Source organism: Gasterosteus aculeatus, chromosome 12, assembly GCF_964276395.1.
Source record: "Gasterosteus aculeatus chromosome 12, fGasAcu3.hap1.1, whole genome shotgun sequence".
In the NCBI taxonomy this organism is placed as follows: Eukaryota; Metazoa; Chordata; class Actinopteri; order Perciformes; family Gasterosteidae; genus Gasterosteus; species Gasterosteus aculeatus.
In genome coordinates, this window is record NC_135700.1 from 12,028,854 (window position 1) to 12,055,926 (window position 27,073).

Consider the following 27,073-nt stretch of genomic DNA (forward strand, 5'->3'; position numbering starts at 1 on the left):
GATATGATGATGATGTTCACAATATTGCTTACTATGACACAAGAGCAAGCTCTTGTTATCACTCCCGATGGGTATAACGTCACACAACGTAGAACTCACACAAATGAGAATTATGATAATTAATAATACAACAATAAAACAGTAAAAGCATGAAATAAATACTCCATCAGATGACATGTCTTTGCAGGGTAAACATGGAATCCATCAAAATAACCATTTAATTTAATTTAATTAAGTGTGTCAGCATGAAAAAGGGGAACAATTATGTTCCAAATGCCTGCATTGGTGCCATATATGAGCACCAATATTGTGTGTGTTCTGTGACAGAAACACTTACAAAGTTTGAATGGATTCAAACCAAACCACGGGGGTTTTTCAACTAACGCCTCCGTCGCGGTGACGCCTTGCGTCATCGGGGTGGGCGTGGCTCCCGGTGCGGCTCGCTGCGTCGTGGGCGGACGGACTCCGGGGGACTGAACAGGCGAATGACAGCGGACACGGGTCGTCCAGCCACAGCGACGCGGGTCAGACGAGTCGCCGCCAGTCTGCTGAACGCCAGGTCGAAGGCTTTCTGGCAGTCGGAGAGAGAAACGTCGCTCGGCGACGCGACCGACTGACTCGAGAGTGTCCGGTTTCCTCACTCGGAGGGTTTGCGATGCCCTCTGACTTTATCACCCTTTTCAGCGGGGACCTCGACCTGAGTCCTCCCAAATCCTTCTACTCTAAAGGTAATTACTCCCATTCATGTGTTGTCGCTGTCGTTTCTACTCAAGTTGTAATTTGTGAAAAAGCGTGTGTGTGTGTTTGTGCGGAAACAACAGCTCCCTCGGTTTCACACAACTTTAAACTACCGTATGCCCCAAGTTTGATAATAATACAGTTAAGTTTGTAATATTTCGCTACAAAGACGCCTGTTTTCTTCTAACATGTGCTATTTTTTTTTTGAAGGCGGGGGGGTCTTTCAGCAGCTTCATGTGTTCCGGTCCAACCAGTTTACTTTCTTTCCCCATGCAAGCTGAAAAGCAGCGCAGTCTATTTCCTCTGGTTTGTTGGTGAAGGCCACATGTTAGACTCCATGTGAAGACTCGCCCCTAGTGGGCCCCGGATCCCCACACTGCCTAAATAAAAAGGTTATGGCATATTTATTCCCAGAAAAGATCCTAATACGCAAGAGTTCATCTACTAAAGACTCCTCTGCGGAGATATTCTAGAAAATAATAATAATAATTTGTCACAAGCATCTATTAAAACCTTTTTGTTAACAAACAATAACCAAACCTTTTTTGGTTAGAGGCTTGGTAAAAGAGTACAACCAAAAAGGTTGAAGCCCGCTGTCCAAGCTTTTAGCGCACTCAATGACAAAGCTAGCTAATTACTCAAATGCTTTTTGTTTTTCATTAAATAGAAAGTAAACATAAACAAACATGTTAGAATGAGCCCATACATGCATAAATGGCAGGAGTTGTTCTTTACTGTTTGTAAACACAACATTCAAAGAGCCCCTCCTCTGCAATTTAGAGCCACTCCCGATTTGGAAGAGCTTGGTCCTCTTGGCGTTTTGAGCTGTTATATTCCCCTTTTTTGTGTTTACCTTTTTTTGGGCAGGCGATACAACCATTGCACAAAAGCTGGAGTCAGAAATGTCTCCAACACAGCACAATAATAATGAGGTACAGGGGAAGGTAGATACGGGCAGCGCCACACACTTAATTAGTCTGTGATGGATGATCAAGAGGGATCACTTTTCTGGGTCTATGCATTGCTTTTTTAAGGAAAATCCTGCATAGGTACACAATATAAGACAGTCCTGTGCTACTCCCACTGTGGGGAAATGTGTAGGATTCCAGCAACATCGTGGGCTTTTCAACCAGAGGCGTCTGTGTAAAAAGGAAAACCAAAAGATACACATTTTACAAACAGTTACCATAAAAGTATAAAGGAATAATAGATAGAAAAGTAAATCACAAAAAAACAGAAAAAGTTAAATGTACAACACAATCGGTTATATAATCAGCTAGGATTTGGGACCAAGGTACTGAGCAGTTGAGAAATGAGCTTAACAAATCTTTGGCATTTACATACCTCCGCGTATTGTTCTTCCTTGACTGACTCATCTGTGGATATCAATATACCTGCAACTCACATTATTGATTGATGGATTCGGTTTTGCCTGTGACTCATCAGGAAGCCTGTCACACTGTGCACTTTAATCATTTCATGTGCACGGAATAAATAAGCAGAGATTACTTTGAGATCTCAACCAATAGTAACCCCTTCTTTAGCACACCGGCCTTGTTTACTTACTAATCAAGCTATTGTGTATTTCCCAACTCCACTGTGTGTGAAAATTGAAGTTGGTTTTGCATCTTGCCAACACAGCCAACTCTCCCCCGTCAGTGGGATTGTCCTTTTAGGTATAAAATAAAAGATCCAATTACTTTAACTTTTCAAAGTCCGTATTGACAAGTCATACTTTTTTTAGAAGTCTATTTTGATCAGCTTAAACACAATGAAGGAGAACATATTTATAAGACGCCAATAGTTCAGGGAATATCAAGGAAAAGGTGTGACAATGGCACTCAGGACAGGAATGCTAGTTATACCACCTTTTGTGGTCGGTAAGGGACGGCGGGTCAACATGCATCATAAAATGTTTTCCCACCAGTTTCACATCAAAGGTGAAGAACATTATGTCTTTCCCGTAAGTTCTATCGAGCTCGGTTAACAATTGCAAGACCGCAGATCTTGACATAGTTTAGTTTAAATCTTTTTTTATATTGACACCGACCAAAGCCCGGTCAATCATTAACCCCCTGGCTGCCCTGTGTGTAAACCTGGGCTTAAATAGCACTCTATTTATATTGACTCTGCTTTGTTAAGCAAACTAAGCGGCATGCGCTTAAAATGACTTGATTGCTTTGAAAGGTTGTTGATATCTGATGATGAAAGAAAATATAACATGGAGGGAAAAATTTGGACAAGTGTATTCAGAGTTCATAAATGTGTTGTTGCAATAGTAGTTTTGCGAGTGTGACTGATCCGTCATAAATGAGACAATAGACGGACTCTGGACTCTAATCCCTTTAAACCAGAAAACTGAGATCTATTTTCTCTTAATGTTTTCAATGCTGACCTAATTAACTTGCACGTCTTGTGAAGTCGAGATCATTGAGAGTGTCATGACATTCAGGGTTTAGAAGTCACGGCATTCTTTGCGATGTCTTCACGTGTGTAACATCAACCCCAACCAGTTCTGCATACTTCACATAGTGTGTTTGGTCGACTCCACTTTGCTCAGTTATTTTCCAGGTGACACAAACAAAAGCAAACAGATGATCATGCTTGGCCGTAACGTTCATTTATTCACGCTCAAATTGGTCAGATATCCGTCTCAGACTCCACTGCTATCAGATACTGATAATAGTAAGTTACTTTACTTTGGTTCTGGCCTTCAGGCGCCTGGTTGTGTTCATCACCACAACCCTCTGTTTTCAATGCCTGAGTGTAGCGTTGGAGAAGTTGCTGCTGCTGATGTTGTATCTTTTGGCGACATTTATTGAGGTGGCGTTTCCAACATTTTAACACGGCTGCTTTCTTGACTAACCTAAAGAGTATATCATGACAAAAACAAAAGTAGTGATGCTCATTCTTATTTAACTCCTTTTAAATCTATTTGATTAATCATTAACATTAACCAAACATCCTTAAAAGTCTTATCGGGGACAGGTCAGAATATTACCTCTGCTGGTATTTACTGCACACTTGTGACTTTGTTTAGGCTGCGGTAAATCAATAAATTGGTTCAATCCGTCAAAACTGTAGCAACTAAAGTTTATACTGAAGTGACAATTATAGGCTATATGAGTTTCATTATTTGTTGGTGTTGCAGTCATGAACTTTTTTTTACATTCTCAGGGTTCTTTTTACTATTAGTACATTTATGTCAAATTAGATTGTGAGCCTCCAATTTGTGGTTCTACTATTTTCACACTTCATACATATTTTGCTTACCACTCACAAGCTCATGTTGTCCTTTTTTGGTGATCTGTTACCAGATATTGCCACAACATATCCCCAAATTAGCAGAAAGCCAGAATTCTATCTGACAAAAAATCATAAAATATCCTGTGAAGAAATATCTTTGTCACTTGATATCATCGATCTACTTTACTTATACTGATATTTTCGTGGCCTTATTATGTTTATTATAGTCTTGTCATTTGTAAATGTTTTATGCAAGTTTGTAGATATGTACTATATGGCACAGGTTTTATGATCTGCAACACAGTTATCAGCAAACCCACAAATCCTTTAAATGCAGACACTTTGTCCCCTCGGCATATTCTAGGTTAGCAGGTAATAGGGCACAAGGAAGAAGCTGTTCATCTTGCCGACAGTACGGTCTATCTGCATATCTGTTTGTAAATGTGAAGATGGCGTTTCTCCTCATAGGGCAAAACAGAGCAGAAAAGATGCATTTTAGAATTCAGCTGGTTTAGTGTTGAGACAATGTCTTCCTATTCCAGAGGTCGAGTGCAGGAGGCCACGGTGCCTGATGCTTTTCCCTCTAATTATGGCCTGGAGGATTTCTCACATGCTTCTGCAAAAACCCCAAAGCACCTGTGAGATCTAACACCCACCGCTGTGTTTTTTCTCCCGAGTAAGATGATTCTGAACTAAGACATTAATATTAAGCGTGGTGACAGGATCCTCGTTTAAGGTGTGAGGAGCTCATAAATAGACTTTTCTCACTGCGTTATCCACTGCTAAAAACTACAGTTTATTGAATGGCCACTTGATCCATAGGGTTTTTGGAGACTGAGATGAGGGTTGTGGTTGCTCTCACACTCACAAGCTCTCCCACTCTGATTAATCTTCTATCAATCAATTGATTGATGCTGTGATGGACCGCATTTCTTTTATTTACAGATACAGCTGGTGATTGGGTCCGAATCTTTTATATTGTATTTATTTTCTGCAGTTTTTTTTCAAAAAGTTTTGCACATTTCAGTTTCACGTTTCTCTAAATATCATTGCAGATACCATGTCAGTTGACTTTTGTCACAATACCCCAACAAGAGGAAGTAAACAGCCCTCAAGCCCTGAATTTCTTTTCAGACGCAACAACAGATGAAATTTTTATCAATCTCTTCATATCTAACGAGGTCCCCTCCTAGAGGCTCATACAGTGAGGTATTTCACGACCTTCAAGAATGCTGAATACTTGTCACAAAAAGTAGGCTGACAATCCATCCTTTAACAGGTCTCTCCATATCCTGCGTTTTCATTTCATCTTTGCCGCTACTTTCCCGGCAGCCTGGCCGGGCTCAGGCGACTTCCCCTGGCATCCTGTCATTGTTGCTATTCTCGCTCGCCGTCTTCGTTGAAGTGACATTGACAGTGTTTGGAAACGGACAGATGGCTGCTATGGACGAGGCCAAGAGGGAGGAAGACAGATTATTGTAGCAGAAAAATTATCGCTTGAAGTGGTACCTAATTTTGTTCATCAATGCAGCACCATTATCAAGTTGGTACTGTTATGTTTAGTAAAAGGAAAGTGCCATTGAAGGGGGCGCTAACCAACAGTCTCTGCACCCACACAGCAAACTTTAATTTGGATACGGATTAAGCTTTGTAGAACTCATTCATATGCCATCTACTTAATTCATCAGGAACAATCTAATTGATGTAATTATCTGACCTTGTTTGCATGCAGCCAAGCTTTCTTTCTTTTTATTGGTTTGAGTGCACAGGGGGGGGTTTCTACTTTGTTGATACTGAAGCTCCTATTCCTCCAACCACACTATCAAATACATATTTCACCCTCATGCTGTTTTGAAACTGGATGAATGAGTAGATAAACAATAATCACATTATATAGATAGAAAGACTAGAAGCGATTAACTTTACATAAACATTTGTTGGATGAGGATTAATTATTCAGGTTTAACTTTAATCAATATCTTAAAAAATCGATAGCCTGACAGGACTTAACTTAACTTAACAGCATTTTCTTTCACTAAACCGTTAACACATTGCTCTACATTGGATGACTACATTATGGTCCTTTTGACCTTGTGGCAAGTTGTCTTGCCACACCGTTCTTTAAAATCAAAGGTCAAGTTTGCGCTTCTCCCCCACAAACAGTGGAATTTCTTGCTCAGGACAAGTCAACGTGAACTGGGTTTCTCTTTAAAAGCTGTACATTTTAGTTTATTTTTGTTAAGCTAAGTTCCTTCTTAATTTTGGCAGCCAATGTTACTTTTTATTCATTGCCCTTATTGAAGTCAGGCACAATAACTCACAAAAACATAGCTGTCGTTTTATTTTATTAATCAATCACATATTCATTGTATTATTCATTGTGTCGCAGAAAGCACATTAAATTGTATCTGTGATAAATTAAATCTACCTTGTAAGCCAGCTGCTAATAAAATAGTTTATTGACTGTAATACTCGTGTTTTGAGAAATTAGTACTAAACATTATACTATGGTTATATTTTTACTTGATAAGACACAAGACTGTACAGGAATCTGAGCCAAGTCTACCTGTGGTGACCACATAATGAGTTCTACTACTCTTCTCCTGCAAAGTTGTCCAACAAAGGTTGGAAGAACCACTTCCTTCAGCTGTGTGGTAGCAGCATTAGCTGATTCTTTTTCCCAGGCGGCTCTGGGTCTTACCTGAGTAATCAGGTCAAGTCCTCAAGTAATTAATGGCTGAAGCCGTAGGCTCAGTCTGGGTCGGAAAGGGACACATTGTCAGAAATATGTAAATGCCTTAAAGTCTTAAAGAAATACATCTTGCACAATAATGACAGAAATACTGTTGGTTTGCACATTTTTGGGTGTTTCTATTGCTTTATTCTTACGCAGGATGTAAATAAACATAGCCTACACTAAATGTTGACCCAATGTCAGCTGTTTTCTCTGTTTATTCCCACTTTGTCATCAGCGGTCAACAGCTTTCATCAGTCCACAAGGTGTCCAGATCAAGACCCCTCTGTGATGCCAAAGAATATTTTAAAAACATGCTCATTGTGGATGTAGAGGCACTGAAATCACGATCATCTACTGATTGTATTTATTGTGTTAACAGTCCCTTGGCCGTTAAGGTTCTCTGTTTGTCATGCTGATGCATACCCAAACATTGACCTTTTCTTTCTTTTCTTTCTCTTTTGCAATCACAAGGATTTTTCTTTTGATCTTTCTTTTATCCAAAGAGATTGATTAGATGACTCGTATAACTCTCATGTCTCCACAGTCAACACAAAGCTACCTTTTAGCTTACCACAAAAGACTTGACGAATGGGGTAACAGTGAATCCCGGCAATGTCCAAAAATAACAAAATTGGTCTGCCTCCTCGTCTTTAACTCATCGTTGTCACTGTTTCTTGTTCGGCCCACACAAAATCCAGTATGTAATGACAAGTAGGATATCTCCCGGACGGGGTCTCGTCAGTAACATCCTGATGTCTCAGATGGTTGTATGTCCAGGGCGTAAACAAAGATACAACACAACGTATTGAGAGAGTTTTACCCGCTGGTAAATGGCTAGTATCTTCATACAGAGCCAGGTGTCTTATTAGCCGCTGTGGATTGGCCCACAGCCTTTGCAATGTGACGGGAATGAAAACTACCTCAAACTCGTGGTTCGCTTTGCAGCTTGGCGATGTCACACTATGGATGAGGGCTGTTGCTAAAGGCTCTTCCTGTTGCCTCAGCAAAGGTTTTCCTGAGAGACGTGCAGCCACGCCAGTGTTGGCACAGTAAACATTTTGCCAAGCAGCTGTTTAACAGCTGTAGGCTGTTGTGAGTAAGTGTCTGTTTGTAGTGTGTGCGTCTCTGTGTGTGTGTGTGTGTGTTCTTCTCTGAGTCATTTCAGTAACTTCCCTTTAAAAGTGCTTTATAGAAGTGTTGCAAACAATTCCACTGTGTGTGTGTGCGTGTGTGTGTGTGTGTGAAAGGATACCATTTTTTTGTGTATTTCTCAGGTGCCTGTGGGTGACTTTGCATGTGTGTTGTCCTCTGTAAATTCCTCTGCTAATTGAAGTCACGCTTTTATGGTAAAATCAGTTTGTGTTTTTACGAGTTTGATTCATTTTCAGTATCACAATTAAATCCTGTTCCACTTGTGAGAGGCGCTTTAGATTTGACTGACAACCCACTTCATTTTCAAACCTGACCGGTAGCTGTCGGTTTTGCCCTCACAGGATCCTCCGTGGGCTGTTTTGTAAAGACAGTCTAGTGGTGGGTGTTTGTTGAGAGCAAGTCATGTAAACTGATGCCTCGTCGTCATTCCTGGTCACTTTTCGGGTTAGCTGACCGAGAGAGCTACGTGCCACAAAGTCAGAGCCTGTTGTGCCACAAATGAGCTTTTTAAACGACTCCGTGGGAAGAATAAAACACATTACACTTTTTTTTTCTTTTTTTTAAAATGACTATGCTCAAACTTTTTTTGAAATACAGTCTTTCACTTTGGTGTTTCTTTGCACTGAATTGTTGGCGGACATGTAGCTTGGTCCGATGTTTTCCTGACTCAGAGCGCTGCAGCTTGAAGTGCTGTTGTGATTCTGCTGTTGCAACATGCCATTCGACAGATACAACATTTCACACATCCTGTTGTTTTCTCGTCTGCTTCCTCATCCCTTGATCAAAAATATTGATGTTCTCGTCATCCTTCCTTAATGCAACTTTTGGTTAACTGCAATGGCATCACCTCCAGTTATAAAGGCTGCTTGTGCATCAGAGTAACAAACCATTTATTGGAACATATTTGAGTCATCATGTCTGATGCAATCATGTGTTTTTTTTAGTCAGTGACAGTCTCTACGGTCGGGGACCTGGGTTCCTCTTGTACCTGATATCAAAGCTTAGTTTATGTGGAATAAAGAGTGTAGCTCAAACACTTATTGGGCAGTGACAGTATATGATATATGTGGAGCTCTATTCATAACCAAATCACTCATCAAGGTTATCGGCATTGACCTTCATCCAAAATGATAAAACCATTTATCCCCACCTCAGATTATATGACTGTTTGCAACCGATGTTAATATTGATTGAACTTTAGAGGCTAACGCTGTACGATAAGGGTTCACAGCTGAATATTGGATCGGCGAATGGATGATCGAGGAACATGCAGGGTAATATATTACTCTTTTATCATAGCAGGTAGGAAATTGGGGGGGTTTGGTGTTGTTTTTTTTAACAGAATCAGACAGCTTCGTATGGTCATGGAGGAATTTACATCTCGTTACATTACCTGCAGTAGGCCCCTGTTTATCGATGCTGTTACGACTTGTTGCTAGGTGGATTTTCTCGCATGGGACCGTTTCCATCTGCCGCTTGTTATTAGAAATAGAAGACAAAACACCCGCTGGATGTTTTCCCCCCATAGCTCTCGTAAACCCTCGTACAGGATTGTAATGTGTAGTTCTTGATACGTCGTCATAACAAATTTCTGGTGTTTTTTAGGCTTCAGTCTGTGTTACTGCTGATTTGTATTGGGTTTCGCAGAGTGATAACTGTTCAGTATGCATTAATACTTTAGGTTTCACTGAACCAACAACAATATTTCAGAATGTGAACTCAATGGCTAACATTTTGGGAATGACTTTTTGTGGTTTTTGGAAGTTGTTAGAAAAATTGTCACTCGACACCAGTGTAAAATCATCAAAAACAGGACATTTAATGTTAGCAAACAGGAGACAGAGTTGACACACATACAAGTCATGCGCCAAGCCTGCTTGAAGGTCTTCTTTTCCAGCCCCCACATATGTACTGGGATAAGGTAGGATAAACAGGAAAGTTTTGGGCACGCACAATAATCTCATTGTACAAGGGCCGTCATGTTCTTTATCCTGAGACATACATCTGATCATGATGAGACACTGAGTGGCCTTCTGGACACCGGACACACACGTCACACAGATTTCATATCCTGAGCGGTCATCTTACTTCAGCTGACATGTCACCCACCCAACTTATTGTGCAAACGATACAGACATAGTTTTGTTTTGTCTAAACCCCCCCATCTTGACATGACATTATTTTAAGTAATGAGGTAGAAATTTATAGTGTAAATATGCAGATCAGTTGTCACAGCATGCAGCATTTTGGACCACAGAAGTTATGATTCAAAATTCTAGGAAATATCTACCAAAATAATACACCAGTCAAAATAACTACCAATCATAAAAAATGTAAGTAAACAGACATTTATGATAACGTAAAGACTAATATTTGGTTATCAATGTTATCTCTTAGCAATCAATGGTGTCAAATAAGATAATATGTGACATTTTACAGAGATGATTCAGATTTATGCCACACTGTTTAAATGTGGTTCGTATATATATATTTCACATTTACCCCACACAATCTCACGAGAGATGCAAACGCTCAAAAGTCTTGTCCCTGGATTCGTGTTGCTATGGATTCCCTGGCAGTCTTCATGTAGGCTTGGCTGTAAACATTTCAGGGTTGTTGTACATGGTTTGCTGCAGGTGCCAGCCCGTTTTCTTTTTTTCCCTTCACTGCTTGGAATAATCTCCAAATGTACTGACCTTATCACTTCTTACTTAGTTCCACCGAGAAAACTAACTGAATTCTTTACAAGGCCCGGCCAGATTATTATTTTGCCTCATTTCTGCTTGAAAGGAGTCTACATGGCAATGCCACTAACCCGTTGAGCTGGTACAGACAGGGGTCAGGGAGCACAGTAAACAAGACAGGGAGCGGGGCAGAGGTAGGCTGAGTGGAGGAGGGGGACTGAAGGGGAGTTAAATCAGTCACAAAAAAAACTGCCACGCCCCAGGTGCCCGGGCTTGTAAGAGCAAGCATCAGGAATGTGAGGGAAATGAATGGGAGTGTAAGTCCTGCCATTCACATGGTGAGTGCTTACTTTTTTAATATTTAAAATATTTGACCGCTGGCTTGCTCCAAAAGCATAGAACTTTATGCAGGATTTCTGAAGTTAAACTTTTTAAGCGATTTCAAGCGAATGTGTTTGTTTATCCTGCTGTTTGCATTGAGCGTGAACCGAAATGACATTTGTGAAGAGGTCAAGGAAGATCGCCAACTTTCAACTCGGATTTAATTTGTCAAAATGTATTAATAGCACGAGTAAGCCTAATTAAAGCTGACTAGCAGAGCATGCTGTTTGTCAGTGTGAATAGTTTGGTCAGGTTTTAATCTGTTATTATGATAATCACTGACTGGACATAAAATGAAAGATTTTCCTCAGTGGTCTGCACAAGAGGACCACTGTCTTGCTCTTGATCAAAACACCACGTGGTGCGTGAGTTTATTTCCCAGCAAACAAGGCTGACTTTTTAGTTTTTAAATCCTCTGCTGAGTGAAAGGGACAGTGTTCTGTCACCTGCACATGAATAATAGCACCCTGTCGGCTTGCGAACAAACATATACGAGGCAAAAAAAAAAAGAAAAAAAGATTCTGTCTTTTAAAACATCGAGAGACTGTGGAAATACTTTGAACAGGCCAGCCAGTCATCCCAGACCACGGCTCGGAGAGAAGAGTACATATTTTCTGTCGGTGCGGTTGGAAATCCGTTTACTGGAAGTGCTGCTCGCCCACAGCACATGTTGCTGCATGTGCAGTTAGTCAGTGAGCCCCGAACAGACCGTTGAGTTGAAGTGTAAATGCAGGGGCAGAGAAAGTGTTTTTGCGGAGGTGGTAGGGAGGGCGGGGGGGCGTTTCTGTGCATGCATGTGTGCCCGAGATTTTGTTTGGAGAACTTAGCAAATAACAAGCAAAACCACACTGGAGTCCTGTGTGCATGTGTGGTTCGGTGTGAGTTATAGGAGTTTGCAGAGTCCAGATTTAAGCTCCCTTTCTGGGAACCAGCATTCCCTACTCTTCTGAAGCGAGCCGTAGGAGACTGGAGGGCTTTTGGAATGAAGAGGCATGGGCTGGTTTCAATATGTCCCAGGTTTGTCTATTGTGCACAGCGAGTGGTAACAATGGGAGGGTTAAGTATCTGATATACACACCGAACCCTGCGACTCAGCTGCGAGTAATTAAAGCTGGCAGTTTGCAGAGAAGAGAGTCAGGCGACTGTAATGGCCGCTCTGAGTTCATACCATAATATTTGGATGATGAATAAGGCTGCTGGTAAAAGTGTTGTCATGCTGTTGACCCAAGGCTTTCTGCCTTCCCCGTGTCCTGCTGGGGCTGAGGGAGGCACGGAGAGGAGGGGAAAAGGCTTTGTACGGCAATGCAGCCAGTTTGTAATGAGGTGTGCTGTTTTTTCAGCATGCCAGAGCTTTTGCTTTTATCTCCGTGTTTTTGTAGTCTCATGCTTTTTTGCCCCATTGGGTTTGGTCATCGTCAATGTGTCCTCAGAGACCAGAATTTACAGTTTAGCTTAAAGAAAATGGACAGTCTTGTGCGAGGATCAGATCCCTTGTGTCTCTCCTTCGTCTCAGCTCGCATTTTAGGTGGGAAAGAACTGGAGGAGAGGATATTGGGGAGCTTAAAATAAGATGAAACAGAAACAGAGACCTCTTGTTTTTGTCTGACAAAAAAATGTTGCAGAAGGGCAATGCAAAATTGGCAAAGCTCTCTAAGTAGGCAGAAGGTCATTGTCGCGTTTAAAGGGCTGGTTTGTGGAATTCTGTGGCATCTAGTGGTGAGGCTGCAGATAGCAATCAATAGAATCTCTCCACTTACCCTCCCTTTCAAAGCATGAAGAGGCACGTGGCAGACACTGTGAATACGACCTGTTCCAGATAAAAATACAAAGGACTCATTCGAAGCCAATGAAAACAGTGATTCTTAGTGGCAGCTGATTAAAAAAATTGCTTTGAAAATTATTTTTAATTGCTTCCAATAAATGCGAGATACTTCATTTAACTAGTAAAAATATTTATACCCACTAAAAATGAATGTAGTTACATACTCTGTCAGAGTCCATTGTGAAATGAATCGCTTCATGTCCCCAACAAGCTGTTTAAATAATGATTCTCGTTGGGGTCTTCCTGTTGGTACATCCCCTGATCATCCCCTTTACCTGTTTCCGCCTCTGAACAGAATCTGCGTATGACCTTCTTCCCAGAGAGCTACAGCTGCCTTCTTTCACCCAGCAGAGCCTGAAAGTCATGAGTCAAACGAGCGGCGGAGAGGCAGGGCCTCCCCCTTCAGCTGCTTTAGCATCAGGTAGGATCATGCTCCTTTAAGCTTTATTTCTCCTATTTGAGCAGGACTGATTATACTCTACCTCAAAAAAAACACATGTCAGCACCCGGTGCCATGATGAAATGTAGGTCATGTATCACGGGTTTAGATTTCCTCTATGGAATTGGACAATAAAACAGGTACATGGTTAAAACCGTACACAGAATCCCGCAACCAGAGAGACCCCAACGGCGCTTATAATTAATTTACAGTGTTTTTTTCACTTTTTTGAGAGGATGTGACAGCTTTGAGTGGCTGCAGTCACCTTGTTCAACATTCTGCATTCCCAAGGTTGAGCTATTTTTGAATAGAGAAAATATTATAGTGGCCAGATATCAGATAATTTCGAATACAGTATATACAATCTACCCAGTTTTTGTGGATGATAATCTCGTTGAATTCACACCGTTGCAAATAGTCATTTTATTGATGGTTGTGCTCGCAGTGTGGTCACATACATACATCTTTAAAACAAACACTTTGGTTTGGTGCATTTTAGTTGAACAACAGATGTTTTGCTCAATGCGTCACAACTGGTATTTTAGTACAAAAAGTTCAATGTTGAGAAAAAATGTTTAGTTCTTTTTTCTCCTGATGTTAAACATTGCAAAGAACACTTTCATTGTGCGTTCTCTTTTTACATAGTATTCTCCAAAAAGAGGTACATACGTACATGTACATAGTAGATGGTTTCCTCTCTCATGCCAGTGTCTGATGATGTCCGCAAGTCACAAAAGCAATACATTTAGTTCAAACGAGTTAGTAGTGTGGAGATAATATTACAAAATATAACTATGTAGCTCTTTGTATTGAACATTTACAACAATTTGTTTCTCAAAATTCCCCACAAAGCCATCAAAAGAGTTTCATTAAATTCAAGGACCGGCTACATTAAAGCCACTTCCTGCGCTCCAACCGGTTTTAAAAATGTGCCCGGAGGAGAGCGAAAGAGAAGTACGTTTTACTTAATTTTACTACATGAAACATTATCTGGATTGTATTTTTTATTTCAAAAGGAAGTTTCTTTAAAGCTAGATTGCTGGACTTTTACATATTTATGAACGTCCATTACATTCAAGCCAAAGGACCTGACACAATGCTGATTAAGCCTATTGCCGGCAGAGCGGGCTATGTCTGGGCCATGCATAGCTGCAGGTGAGCATGCATCCCCCAGACGGGGCGGCGGGGCTCCTCATGCATTGTTTTTGTTAAAGATGTCGGTCCTTCTTATGAAGCCAGGGGATCCGCATCCACTCCAGAAAGCTTTTATGTCCTCACTGCAAGAGGGGTTGGCAAAAGTCATGTGATATTTTTTTAATTTACAGCAGTGTTTTAAAATCCTTCTTGTAGTGCAACTAGTATAATACAGGGTAAACACTCATAATCCACCTGTCAAAATCTGTAAAAGCATTGGACATGTGACATTATTGGTCATACATTTGGGTTTTAAGCATAATATGCTCTATGTGTTTGTGTTTTGATACTTGCTCAAACTGACAGTGCCTCCATATTGTTTATGTGCCTCTTTTTCTTTCTGACTGTGTGTCTTGCAAACTAATGAGTCCCCACACAATCCGGAATGTAACCATCACTTAACTTCTTTTTACCTTTTACCTCTTTATCTGTAACTTAACCCGACTTTTCCCCACTCTTCATCTAGTTCTTTGTAACTATTTGAATGCTTTTGAAATTACAGTGTATGTCAGCATGCTGGAGCAATATTCTTTGACAAACCAAATAACCTGTGTAATTATTCCTTCCAAAAAAATCTGAATACATTTTACTGCTCAGCTCTTATTGCTCATTCGCTGTCTCATTTTTATATTCCAGGAAGTTCCCTCTGAAGCAGGGAGTGTCTGCATATAAAATGGTCTGCAGTTCTCTGCTTCATAGGTCAGAAGCTTGTTTATTTTGTCTCTGTGGCTACGTTCAGTCCCAACGAAATTGACATTTGTAGCAAAACAAAGAAAATTGAAAGTAAAAGCTCCAATAATTGGCATGCATCTCATTGTACATATTAGTGTTTTGAACCATAACATTATTTTGGCCAATTTTGCAGTTAAACAGGAACAAAAAGATTACAATATTGATAAATAAATATATATTTTTTTAGTTTATTCACAAGCATTTTTAAGTCTTAATTTATTTATTTTTATTTTTCACTTTTGATCTCTTTTTAGCCCCTTTTTAGCCACACCTATGATGTACCTATGATGTACATACAAATCCTCAGATATCATCAGCACAACAGACACACACACACTTAAGATCCAATGCAAACGGTGCAATTTTAATTGGATAAATTAAAAAATTAAAAAGCTAACCAAAACCCAAAAATATATCATAAATCAATTTTGCTGCTTATATGGGACTGCTAGCCAACACTGGTTGAAAGGCCTTTATTCATTGTTTATTTATCTGCACTGTAGATGCCATGTCCTCTATGACCATGGAAGGCCCCCGCAGTGCTTTTCCCACCTCGTCCACCCAAACCATGCGTTCCAGTCCTTCAGCCAGTGACCCGGTCCACTGCGGCACTGTTGACCCGGAGGACGCAAGGAGCAGCCGAGTGGTCCCTGAGGTCATGGGGGCAGACGGTGGCACTGGTAGCGGCAGGAGTAGCAGCGAGCCACGAGGAGTAAGAGGCGGAACGTCCCAGGAGGCCCAGCCACATCATCAGATGACCCCGTCCAAGCGCCGCACTGTGCTGAACATCTCTCCACCTCCACAAGACCTGCTGGATGACAGCCGGATGTCTTGCCAGGATGGAACGTCCCTGGATTCGGAGCAGAGTAACAGCATCTGGATGGAAGACTCTCTCTCCAACTTCAGCATCGTAAGCGCTGTTTCTTACAATGACAACAATGAGGTGCCACGGAAGTCCCGCAAACGTACGCCTCGTCAGAGGCCTGGCCCTAAGTCTGCAGGACGCGGGGAGTCCAGCATGGACGTGTTCGACGCAGACAGTGCCAAAGGTCCACACTTTGTACTGTCACAGCTAGGCCCTGACAACAAGACTGGATCCAAAGGAAGGTTTGTTCAACCTTTAAATGTAGTTATTTTGAAGTACAACTGAGTTTGACTCAGATCTTAATGTCCAAGAAATGCTTATCTACATCTCAGACAGTTGTCAAAATACATTAGGTGTCTTAAGAGAACATGTTAAGTCACCACAAAGTCCCTGAAGCTCTACTCGAGCACTTATCAACTTTCTTCCAAAAATATTTTGTAGAGCTGTATCCATTTATTGATTAATTGATTATTCATTTGAGAGAAATGAATCGCCAATTAGCTTCATAATTCATTAATCGTTGTAAGGAATGTCTGTTTGTCTTTGTTTTATATTATATATATACAGTATGTATTTACATATATATATATATATATATATATATATATATATATATATATATGAGTGTAAGTGTATAAGTTGACCTGAGGGAAGGGCCGGATCCTGAAGTATAAACAATGGACAGCCATAGTGAATAATAAAGCCTCTCTGAAAGACCTAGTAAGAGCAGATAAAATAAACCGAGCAGGCTATAGAATGTGCCTGGTTGATGCCGGGCTTGTTGACTTTGCATTGGCAGATGATGCCAGCCAAGTTGTACCAAAATAAAATGTGTGCGTCCATGCTGGACAATTTAAGAATTAGAAATAACCTGCTGGTGTCTCTGTCAAACCGGTTCTTTTAGCAGCTCAAATGATCCTCAGACAACGAACCAGAAAGGAGGATCACTTTCGAAGCAATACCCACAAAGAAGTGAGGGGAAGGAAGTGAGGATCCTCGTCCAGCCAGAGACTCAGCACCGAGCGCGCTATCTGACTGAAGGCAGCAGAGGGTCGGTGAAGGACCGCACTCAACAGGGCTTTCCCACAATAAAGGTAACCGTTAGTGTGATGCATAAGTACTTTACCACTGCTGGAATATCCTGGACAGGTAGAGAAGCATCTATATTAAAGATCTTTGCTAATGTGTGTGTATGACTTTTCTTGTTTTTATTACACAGCTGGAGGGAGTGAATGAGCCGGTGTTCTTGCAGGTGTTTGTGGCCAACGACACTGGACGTGTGAAGCCTCATGGTTTTTATCAAGCTTGCAGGGTTACTGGTCGCAACACCACAGCCTGCAAAGAGGTGGACATTGATGGGACAACTGTCATCGAGGTGTCCCTTGATCCAAGCACCAACATGACACTAGCGTGTGTACTTTTTTTTAATTGGGTCGTTTTTGTGATAAATATTAGTCCATTAGATTTAATTTGAAATCGGAACAAGTGTATCTTTGTATATTTCCAGTTGTACTTCACAGATAAATAAAGAGATGACATAATGCATAACTACTATTAGTATAATACTTATTTATCCCGTAAGTGTTCGTCATAGAGTATCTAAGGTTGTAACACGTTTTCCGGGCTTACACGGTCTGTCTGTGCAGGGTGGACTGTGTTGGGATCTTAAAGCTCCGTAACGCTGACGTCGAGGCTCGTATTGGTGTGGCAGGATCGAAGAAGAAGAGCACTCGCGCTCGGCTGGTGTTTCGGGTCAATATCCCCCGTCCAGATGGATCAGTTCTCACACTACAGACTCCCTCACATCCAATCCTGTGTAGTAAGTCAGTCTCCTTGTGTTGCTGTGGAAAGGCTATTATAAATGCAAAGATCCCAGTGTTTCATTTCACTGTAACAAACTACAATCACAAGAAGCAAAGCAGACAGCTGATTTGTAATTTACATAGTTAACACATGACTATTTTGTCCTCTATAACGTGAGAGCTCCTGCTTCTGATGTTTAATCGAGTCTTCGTCTGGAGGCTGTTGACTTTCTTTGTCCACGCTGGTTCACAGTGCGTAAAGATCCCCTCAGGTTCAAGTGCTAGTTCATATAATGTGTTAAGCTTCACCGGTGTGGTTGGTTCTGTAAACAGGAAAGACGCTTTTAAGAACGTTTCTGTGTAAGTTGATTTGGGAGAAGTGCTTTGAGAGAGCCCGGGGAGAAAGGGGAAGGAAAGGGCAAAACAATAGAGGTGAGTGTGTGAACTTCTATTGTTTACACAGAGTTAGGATGTAATCAAGGGAAATATCTTTCCCAAAAATGGTAATACCCTTGGCATATGCACGGGAAATAGATTTGTAATATCTGGCTTATTTTAGGTTCACTGTTGTTTAACGTATTGCCATTCCCGAGCCTGATGAAAAATGTCCCCAAAAAAGTTCGTCTTTTTACAGTTCTTCTTCTGGAAGGAATTCAAATATCTTAAATTGCATTCAAAGGTCCGAAAATGTTTTGCAGGCTGTTGGGAGAATTATCACAGATATGAACTATAAGTCGGGATGTTATTTGTAATTATCATTCCGAGAACCTTCTGTAGTTTCACCATTTAGCATTCAAATAATTTACCTTGAGTCATTGTAAACATTATAACATTTGAGTGAAAACCAGATTTGCTTCTTTTGTTTCTTTCATGAAACCAACGTATTTTCTTGTAGAAATGGAAGAAGTGACGCTGTATTACTGTTTTCAGCTCAGCCTGCAGGAGTTCCTGAAATCCTGAAGAAGTCACTACACAGTTGTTCAGTGAGAGGCGGCGAAGAGGTCTTTATCATTGGAAAAAACTTTCTGAAAGACACCAAAGTCATTTTTCAGGAGAAAGTCTCTGGTAAAGAAATTATTATTTTCATGAATGCTGTTGTCTGTGGATATTTTAGGCTCATGCATTGTGATGGTTTGCTAAACCTTAAACTCACTCTAAAGTCTTCTATCTGGTCCAGATGAGAAATCGTGGAAGGCAGAGGCTGAGATTGACATGGAGCTGTTTCACCAGGTAAAATGTGATTGCTCTTGTGGTATTTTTGTACTGAAGGATTAATCGTCAGATCATTTTTGAAGTGGTGTTGTACTCGTACTGTTGTCCATAGTCAGTGTATTATCTATCGGGGGGGTCCGTCACCACGCACCTAGTTTGGAGACACGGACAGGTGTACCTGTCACACAACCCCACTTTCTCAGCTATCCCTTTATTTCCAATTACTCGTCAGCTTAGGAGAAATAAGCAGCCTTTTTAGATTTGTATGGGGCTTTAGATGTAATCATCTTAATGGCCGCTGGTTCAAAGGTTTGAGTAGTCTCATTGTGTTCTGACCTAATTACCCTCAGTCTCAGGAGCGGTGCTGAGTGAGTGTCAACAGTCTAAACCTTTCCCCTGTAAACAAAATGCTCAGAGGTAGATGAGTTGATGCGTCTGCTACATTTCTTGGCTTTACTTCCACCTGGTGCTTACAGGCGTAATGAAAACGTAATTCAACTGTGATTCAACAATTCCCATCATCAGCATGTGGTTGCACCAACTGAGAATATCACAGAGTTATAAACAGCATTATGAGTTAATATGAATACTTTTTTAGTAGTTAGACATTTCCTTCACATTATTTGTGTAGATCAAACTACCTGGCAGAGTAATGTGAATCACGTCATCCCCGTGCTCATGATGTGTCCGTGGGGCAAAAGATACAGATAAAGTGATGAATATTCTCTACGCTCTTATCGACTCACCCTTTGACCCTGATTAGATAAGTGCAGTCAGACCTACTGGGGTATTTGTTCTTTTTCGCTGACTTTCTTTAAACGATCACCATAGAATCACGTGATCGTGAAGGTGCCTCCGTACCAGAACCAATCCATCACCTCTTCAGTGTGTGTGGGGATCTATGTGGTGACAAATGCTGGGAGATCCCATGATGTTCAGCCCTTTACCTACACTCCAGATTCAGGTTTGTTCCCGCTTGACTTAACTTAGTAAATCACACAAGGTTTCCCTTCATCTGTTCCTTTTTACAAAAACAAGTAAAGGGGAGAGCTCATATGGATAAACATCTGTTGTTCGCCCTAATAGCAAAGAGTGATGTTCCTGTGAAGAAAGAGGTGCCTTCTCCAGTGAAGACTTGCTCAGTTGATGAACAAATTAAAGGTTAACTTCCCTTTGTTGACTTCTCTCTCTCTTTGTAACCACGATTGTAGCCTCCGTTTGGAAAGCTGTGCTTTTCTAATACTGTGCTTGTCAAATTGCCACTTCCCTGAGTAGCAGTGAACACAAAATAAAACATATTAAAAATAACATGTATTCCTTGGCGGTGCTTTTACATTTCTAGATGGCGACTTGATGCCTCCGATGTTGCGTTTAGTGAAGAGAGAACATGTCACTCCGATGGAGGTCACCAGCAACATCCAATCTTCTGGTGTATTCAAGGTGATCTATTGATCTGTAACCTATTTAAAGGCTTCATCGATCACTTTATTGTAATAATATTACATACAACTAATAAGTTTAAGTTCATACTTAATTGTCTCCGTCGTAAGTGTTATGTGGACCGTTTTGACAAAGATATAACAAAATATAAATAGAACTGACAACTTAATTTCAAAGCAAACTATGTTTTATTTTGTGTTTTCAGCAGACTAGTGACCTGTGCCCCCCACAGCAGAACCCAGACATGACTGCAGGCCACCTAAATAAAAACAGACCATTCTCCAACAACCTGTCTCAGCCTGCAGGCGAACCCGACCAAAGCCAGCCTCCTGTTTTCCCCAACGCAGAGCCCTTAGGCACAATTCAGAAGCAGGACATGGCGGCCACCGGCTCCTTCTCTGTGCCCGTGGAATCTCTGCTCCAGCAAGGACCACGGCAGTTCCTCCTGGAGCCCATAGAGGGTCTCGGACAGGACAGGCTCGGCGACGGCTCTGGATCTGTGGGGAGTCTGTGTGGAGAACCTGCACCTCAACAGCAGCAACTGCCTCTTTTCCCCCCAGACGAAGTAGCCCAGCTGGAGGAGGCAGTGAGGCAGCTTAAAGCCAAAGGGTTCTGTAACATGGACAACTCGATGGCCAAACACCAGCAGCAGCACCACCTTCAGCACCAACAACGTATCCAGAAACAGCAAATTCAGCAGCAACAAATCCAGCAACAACAGCTTCAGCAGCAGCAAGCGTTGGAGACTTTACAGCAGCAGCTGTTTCAGTCACAGATTCAGATGCAGTGTGGCATGTTTCAGGACGCCCCTCAGGCCAAGAACGCAGAGCAGCAGGGCCCGTCACAGGGGGTGGTGCCGAACCAAGGGACACTTTTTCAACAGGCCCAACAACAACAGCAGCAGCAGCAACAACACCAACAGCAGCAGCAGCAGCAACAGCAACAACACCAACAGCAGCAGCAGCAGCAGCAGCAGCAACAAGCAGCTCTCTTTCAGCAGGCTAGTGAATTGCTCTCGATTCAGACCAACTTTCTCCAGCAGACCCCAGCACACCCTTCCCCACCCATGTTCCACAACCCCAGTTCTTTGGCTGAAACGCAAGATTCACAGGGAACTTTGTTCCAGAAAGCCTCTCAGGAGCAGGTCCAGGCCGCTCTCTTCCAAAACACCATGACAGTACTGCAGTCTCCGGACCAACAGCCATCCACCCCTGGACTTTTCCTCCCTCAGACATCCCTGTCTTCTCAGCTCGCAACCAGTAGTGCTCAACAACAACAACAGCAGCAGCAGCAGCAGCAACAACAACAGCAGCAGCAGCTGGCCTTTCTCAGTGCTCTACAAGCGCCCGCCTCTGAACCACAATCTGTGTTTCAGGCTCAAACCCAGCTCCCCCCAATCCCACAGAGAAGCCCGATGGAGCAGCATCAGCCTTCCCAGCCTCAGCCCCACGCACAGCCGGCCCAGCAGGCCTCCCTGTTTCAGAACATGCCCCCACACCCGTCTGCGAACACGCTTTCAGCCGGCCAGCAGCAGCAGGCGGGCCTGCTGTTCTGCAACAACCCCCTGTCCGCTCCGGAACAGGCCTCCAGCCTGCTGTTCAGCAGCCAGGGCCAGATGCCACCGCTGACCAGCAGCAGCTTGGTCTCCCAAGAGCCCCCAAACACCTCTCTGCTCTTTTCCCAGGCAGGCATGGTGACAGTAAACCAGCAGGATCGTTCCGAGCCCATGGCCTTAGGAAACCCCGCCGATCCACGGCAGCGAGTCGTGATGTTTCAGGAGCAGCAGCCGATGCAGCTGGGCAGCAGCTCAAACAACCGGCAGGTGCAACCTGTGGGCCTCTATATGCCTCAGTCCAACATGGGCTCTCTGCAGGGGGCGCTGGCTACTCAGGAGCTCGCACAGTCCGCCATGTTTGCCTCACAGAACGGCGTGGCGAACCTCCAGACGACCACCTCCTCCCCCGTTCAACAGCCGGGGACTCTGTTTCAGACGGCTGTCAGTGGGAGCGTCAATCAGCCCAGCCAGCCTCAACAACCTGGCCTCTTCCTTTTTGGGATTCAGAACGGTGAGAAATTGATTGCACAGGTACACACCTTTTAATACTGTTGTATCAATGACTGACAACAACGGCTTTGGGCAAACATTGTATAAAATCCTATATATAGAGAGAGAGACAGAGAGAGAAGAATATAGAATAATTGAATCTGAACTCATTGTGTTCCCTGACTGCAGAATGTGACCACCTGATGAACGCGCCGGGAAACACGCTGTCGGATCAGATTATTGCCATTAGCCAGTCTGGTCAGAACCAAAGAGAGAGTGAAGCGCACATCAAGGCTCTGCTCAACCAGTCCCTGTCTCAATCTGGGCCCGTGCCGAACAGCTTGGCCGCCTCTCAGAACATGGAGAAGATGGATGACCTGCTGGTCAGCTTGCAGGAGTCCGGCGGCAACTTAACTCGCTCGTACTAACCCCGTCGTTTGATTTTTATACTTTTAACGATGGTAAAATGTAGAAAAGAATAGACAAAACACTACTACATACAGTAAAATAGTTGTGAATTAACCCTGAATCATAAAGTTTAAAACAAATCTGAACTTTCCGGTTTACTTCCGAAGATTTATCAATGCTGTCCTCGCCAACAGAAGACACAATCCTCTTGTGGTTATTCTCCAGAGGCATGAATGACGTCGGTTATCTCATTGTTAACCTCGAATTGGACAAATTAATATCCAGTCAAAGAATTTTTCGGCTCAGTGAAAAGTGAGTATCGCTTATTGACTTCATGACATTGTGACACGTGCGGAATTAGATGGACTCCAGGCGACAGGAAAATTGTCATTACTTCAAAAAGACAACACAATTTGTTTAGTGTGTATCTGCAGCTGGATTGTCAGAGACCTGATCTGTAGCGTCTTCTGACGTTTTTTTCCACAAAGTGTCCTGTGGTTCCCGTGATTATTGTTCCCTTTTGATACTTTTTGGTATTTTTGTTGCACAGAAGGTTGAGGGTGCATTATAACAGCGGGATTTAGAGGAAACTGTGGCAGTCTGCTTAAATACAGCGATGATGTGGAAGGTAGTTGACTTGGTTTGAAATATTGTTATGCAACAGTGCAGAAAGTGTATTGAGCGAAGGTTAGAGATGACGCAGAGAATTGAAAGTTAGAAGAAAGTAGAAAAGTGTGTTACACTAATTTGATGTGTAGATTACATGTGGATTGTTTTGAATGTTATAGCAAGTAGCTTACACCTAATAATATTAATATATTCACTCAAGCCGTCTGATAGGCGACAACGTAACTTTGGTGTTCATTAATGTATAGAAAGAGGCTGTGCTCCGTAGGCGTTTGACTGAAGCGATGTGGCATTTTGCTGCCATCTATAAGATGCTGGTATAAATTAGATTTAGTCTTGTCTAGAAACCGTTCGGTGCGGTAATACCTGTAAAGAACATTTGAGGTTTGGCGAACAGCTGACAGCGTGGCTCTGCAGGGAAGGTCCCCTCCAGCTGTGAGACGTATCTTTCGAATGAGATACTTTACCGGTGGTGCAGTAGCACTTTGTGATATAGATAAGCAAACGTTTTCAGCCTAACATTTAGTCTGTTTTCACCCAAACCAAATTGTGTCAGTTCGCTGCTTTTAAGAGCAGATTCTCCTTTTAATACATTACTGAGTCATTTAAGAAAGTGTGACGGTATAAATATGAAATATTGGCTTTTATTTTTATATTTATGTTCAGCACGTTACAATGCTGTTCTTTGTGACCACTTACCTCAGCGGGGGTACAGTACGGTGTCGTGGGATTCTGTTAGTTGCCTCTTCCACTTTGTTTACAGTGAAGGAGACACATTTTTAAACATGCTGTTACAATTTACAATCATCCCAAAACGTATACATAATTTACTAGTTAAAACCAGTGAAAAATGTGCATTAAGGACTCAAATAATCTTATTTCAGTCTACATATAACTTTTTAATGTAACATATCCACAGCAGAGAGAGTAGAATATAATATAGTATTCTGTTAACATGTGTTTTAGTGTCATTTTTCAGATATCATTGTGCGTCAGACACACATGATTAGGATTAGGAGGATTACTATTCTTAAATCAACAGTGAATGTAGAGGAGAAACAAACTGTACGTCATACATCTCATCCAGGTTTCGGTATTTACATGCAGGAACCCCTTTCACATGTTTTCTTATAAACGCTGTCCTCTGGCGTCGGCCAGTGGCTTCAGGACCAAAGTTTCACTCAAATCTCGCTTTGCAGACCTGATGACAGGCCAGTTTTATGGCTCGTGAGCTTTTACTTTTCTTTAATTTCTCATGAGAAACACAAGATGGTTTCATTATCAGTCACAATGTCCTGCTGCCACACTTTCTTTCTGTTTGTTGTTGTGTGGTTTTAGGAAAGAAAACACGTTTGTGTCACTGTAAGTGTGTGCATGAATGAGGGGCCGGTGTCGGATGATGAATTAGCTCGGTTTGACGCCTCAGTCGTTGTCTTGTTTTCTACGTTCAGATTGGCAGAAACACAAGCGCACGTTACATGTCATACACTTCAAATTCAGAAACCGCTGTTTAATGATGGAGATAAACTTGACCAATGTGATTTGAGGAACTACAGCGTAAGAGAATGCTCTTTAAAAGGACCCAAATCCTGAAGGAAACCTGACGTTGGAGGGAAGAGCCATCTGTGATCGGCTTTCTTCAACTTGTGAAATAGAAGAACTAAGATTTCCCCGTTTTGAGTATTTATGATGTTATTTCTTTTTTTTTTTACAAGGTTTTGATGTTTTTGTTTATTTTAATCTGTGTAGTACCAGCCTCTGTCATTGGAGAGTCATGTCTAATTTATGTTGGTGTTCTTTATTAATTGTTTTCCTTTTTCAGTTTTGTGGAGATATTTTCTGCATTGATAACGGCGATGTTATTTGGTCTCCTGCTACTGCTGATTCTGTAACTTCCACTTTGGGAAGATGGTGGCGATGCATTTAAATGAGACTGTAGAAGGTGATTTACACAAATACATTCCTGTGCACTGTTATCTTTTGGAGATTTTGTAAATACACACCTTAATGTACCTATCATGTTCTTGCTCAAGGCTCGTGATCTGACCCCCGGCCTTGTGGTAATTGCGTTTTAGTTTTAATCCCTCGAAACCGGACCTACAAATTTCAGTATTTTTACAATAATATAGAACTGACTGTGAACATGCAGCCTACCTGTAATTGAACTTTTATGCACATAGTGTGGAGGTAATTACTTTTTGGAAATTACAGTTTCCTCATTTGTGTATTTGCAATGTAACTGGAGATCAGAAATATATAAAGGAGAGACCAATTATACAGTCACTACTAACTACTAAAGTACTAGATGCTACATACTGAATTTCTCCTTCTTACAGTATAATATGTGGTTTGATTTTAACATCACCCATTGATTTAATACCAACACCATTAAACAGCAATAAAAGGTGTTCAGTCCCCCACACTCCCTAAAATGTCACCATAGACACCTGTAGATAAACACCTACACGTGCCTTGAGGAGGTGATGCAGAAGCGACCAGATGTTTTGCCAGGGATGAATAGTCCTCATTAACTAAAATGGTATAGGCCATAAAGCTTGACAAGAGTGACCAGCTAATGTGGTTTTGGTTGATAAACGTGTGGTGAAATTTCTGTCACACATCTAACTTGTTCGTACTGAAGAATCCATCGCATTTATGTTAAACAACGTACATGCAGACTAATTTTCCCTGAAACTGCTATGCAGCTAATATACTGTAAATGTAGATCTGTTAGTTTTTGAATATATATTTTTCTAAATAGCATCTCCTGTTTTCAGCATGAAGGAGAAACTAAAGTAGAAGTTCTTTCTATTATTTATGTTGCTTGTCGTATTCTTTGCTTTAAATTGTTGCCTGAAACAGATTTTAAATGTTTAGTCAGTTCAAATGCAAATTTCTCTTTTCGATAACGTGTGCGTGTGTGTGAGAAACAAGGGTCCCCGATGTTTTCTGTTCACACCTCCTTGCTTGTAGAGTTTCTGTGGATCCAGGCTTTGTGTTTGCAGGTACAGTGTGTTCTAATATTTCTGATTTCTCTCAGGTCCTGGAAATAGCATTGGGGGAATTTTGTTCTTTATGAACATCTGTCAAATTATCAATCTTGGAGGGGGAAAAAACCTTTTGTTGTTTTTAATCATCTTTCATCTATATTTTTGTAAATTTGCTGCTATCTATATTAAATATACATTCTATAAATTTTAGGCCACTGAGTTTTTATTTTAGGTTTTTGGTGTAAGTTATGCACATGCATGGCTATATGATGAGCATGTATGGATTCAGAAATATGTGTAGAAATATTTTAGTTGATACTGTGCAGAAGCACCTGCTCTGACACGCTCATATGTGCTCTGAGCTGATCAAATTCACCCACTTTGTTACAGCTTGTCTACAACTCTTTCTAATCTATATTCTTGAAGTGTTATCCCATTGACTGTTCTTGTGCTAAATGCCAAAAAAAACAACTTTGGGAATGCATCAAAAAATGTTTTGAAAGAAGTCATCTAATTCTGATCAACAACCAATCAATTCTGTTTTTGCTTTGCCCTCCTGT

The 27,073-nt window shown here is 41.6% G+C and overlaps 1 protein-coding gene across 5 annotated transcripts; it reads left to right on the forward strand.

The window, feature by feature from the left end:
* The first annotated feature begins 433 nt into the window (after positions 1-433).
* Positions 434-26,718, forward strand: nfat5b (nuclear factor of activated T cells 5b). Of its 5 annotated transcripts, none has more exons than XM_040203845.2 (13): positions 434-728; positions 13,056-13,181; positions 15,629-16,232; positions 16,895-17,084; positions 17,210-17,400; positions 17,637-17,809; positions 18,723-18,857; positions 18,970-19,022; positions 19,836-19,968; positions 20,091-20,165; positions 20,347-20,444; positions 20,650-22,510; positions 22,678-26,718. In XM_040203845.2, exons 1-13 carry the CDS (start codon positions 656-658, stop codon positions 22,914-22,916), a joined length of 3,951 nt encoding a protein of 1,316 aa, XP_040059779.2. In that variant the 5' UTR covers positions 434-655; the 3' UTR covers positions 22,917-26,718. The 5 variants fall into 5 exon arrangements, with proteins under 5 accessions (XP_040059779.2, XP_077940919.1, XP_077940920.1 ...); XM_078084793.1 differs by having other exon boundaries at positions 439-728; positions 20,653-22,510; XM_078084794.1 differs by having other exon boundaries at positions 439-728; positions 16,898-17,084.
* Positions 26,719-27,073: the final 355 nt, after the last annotated feature.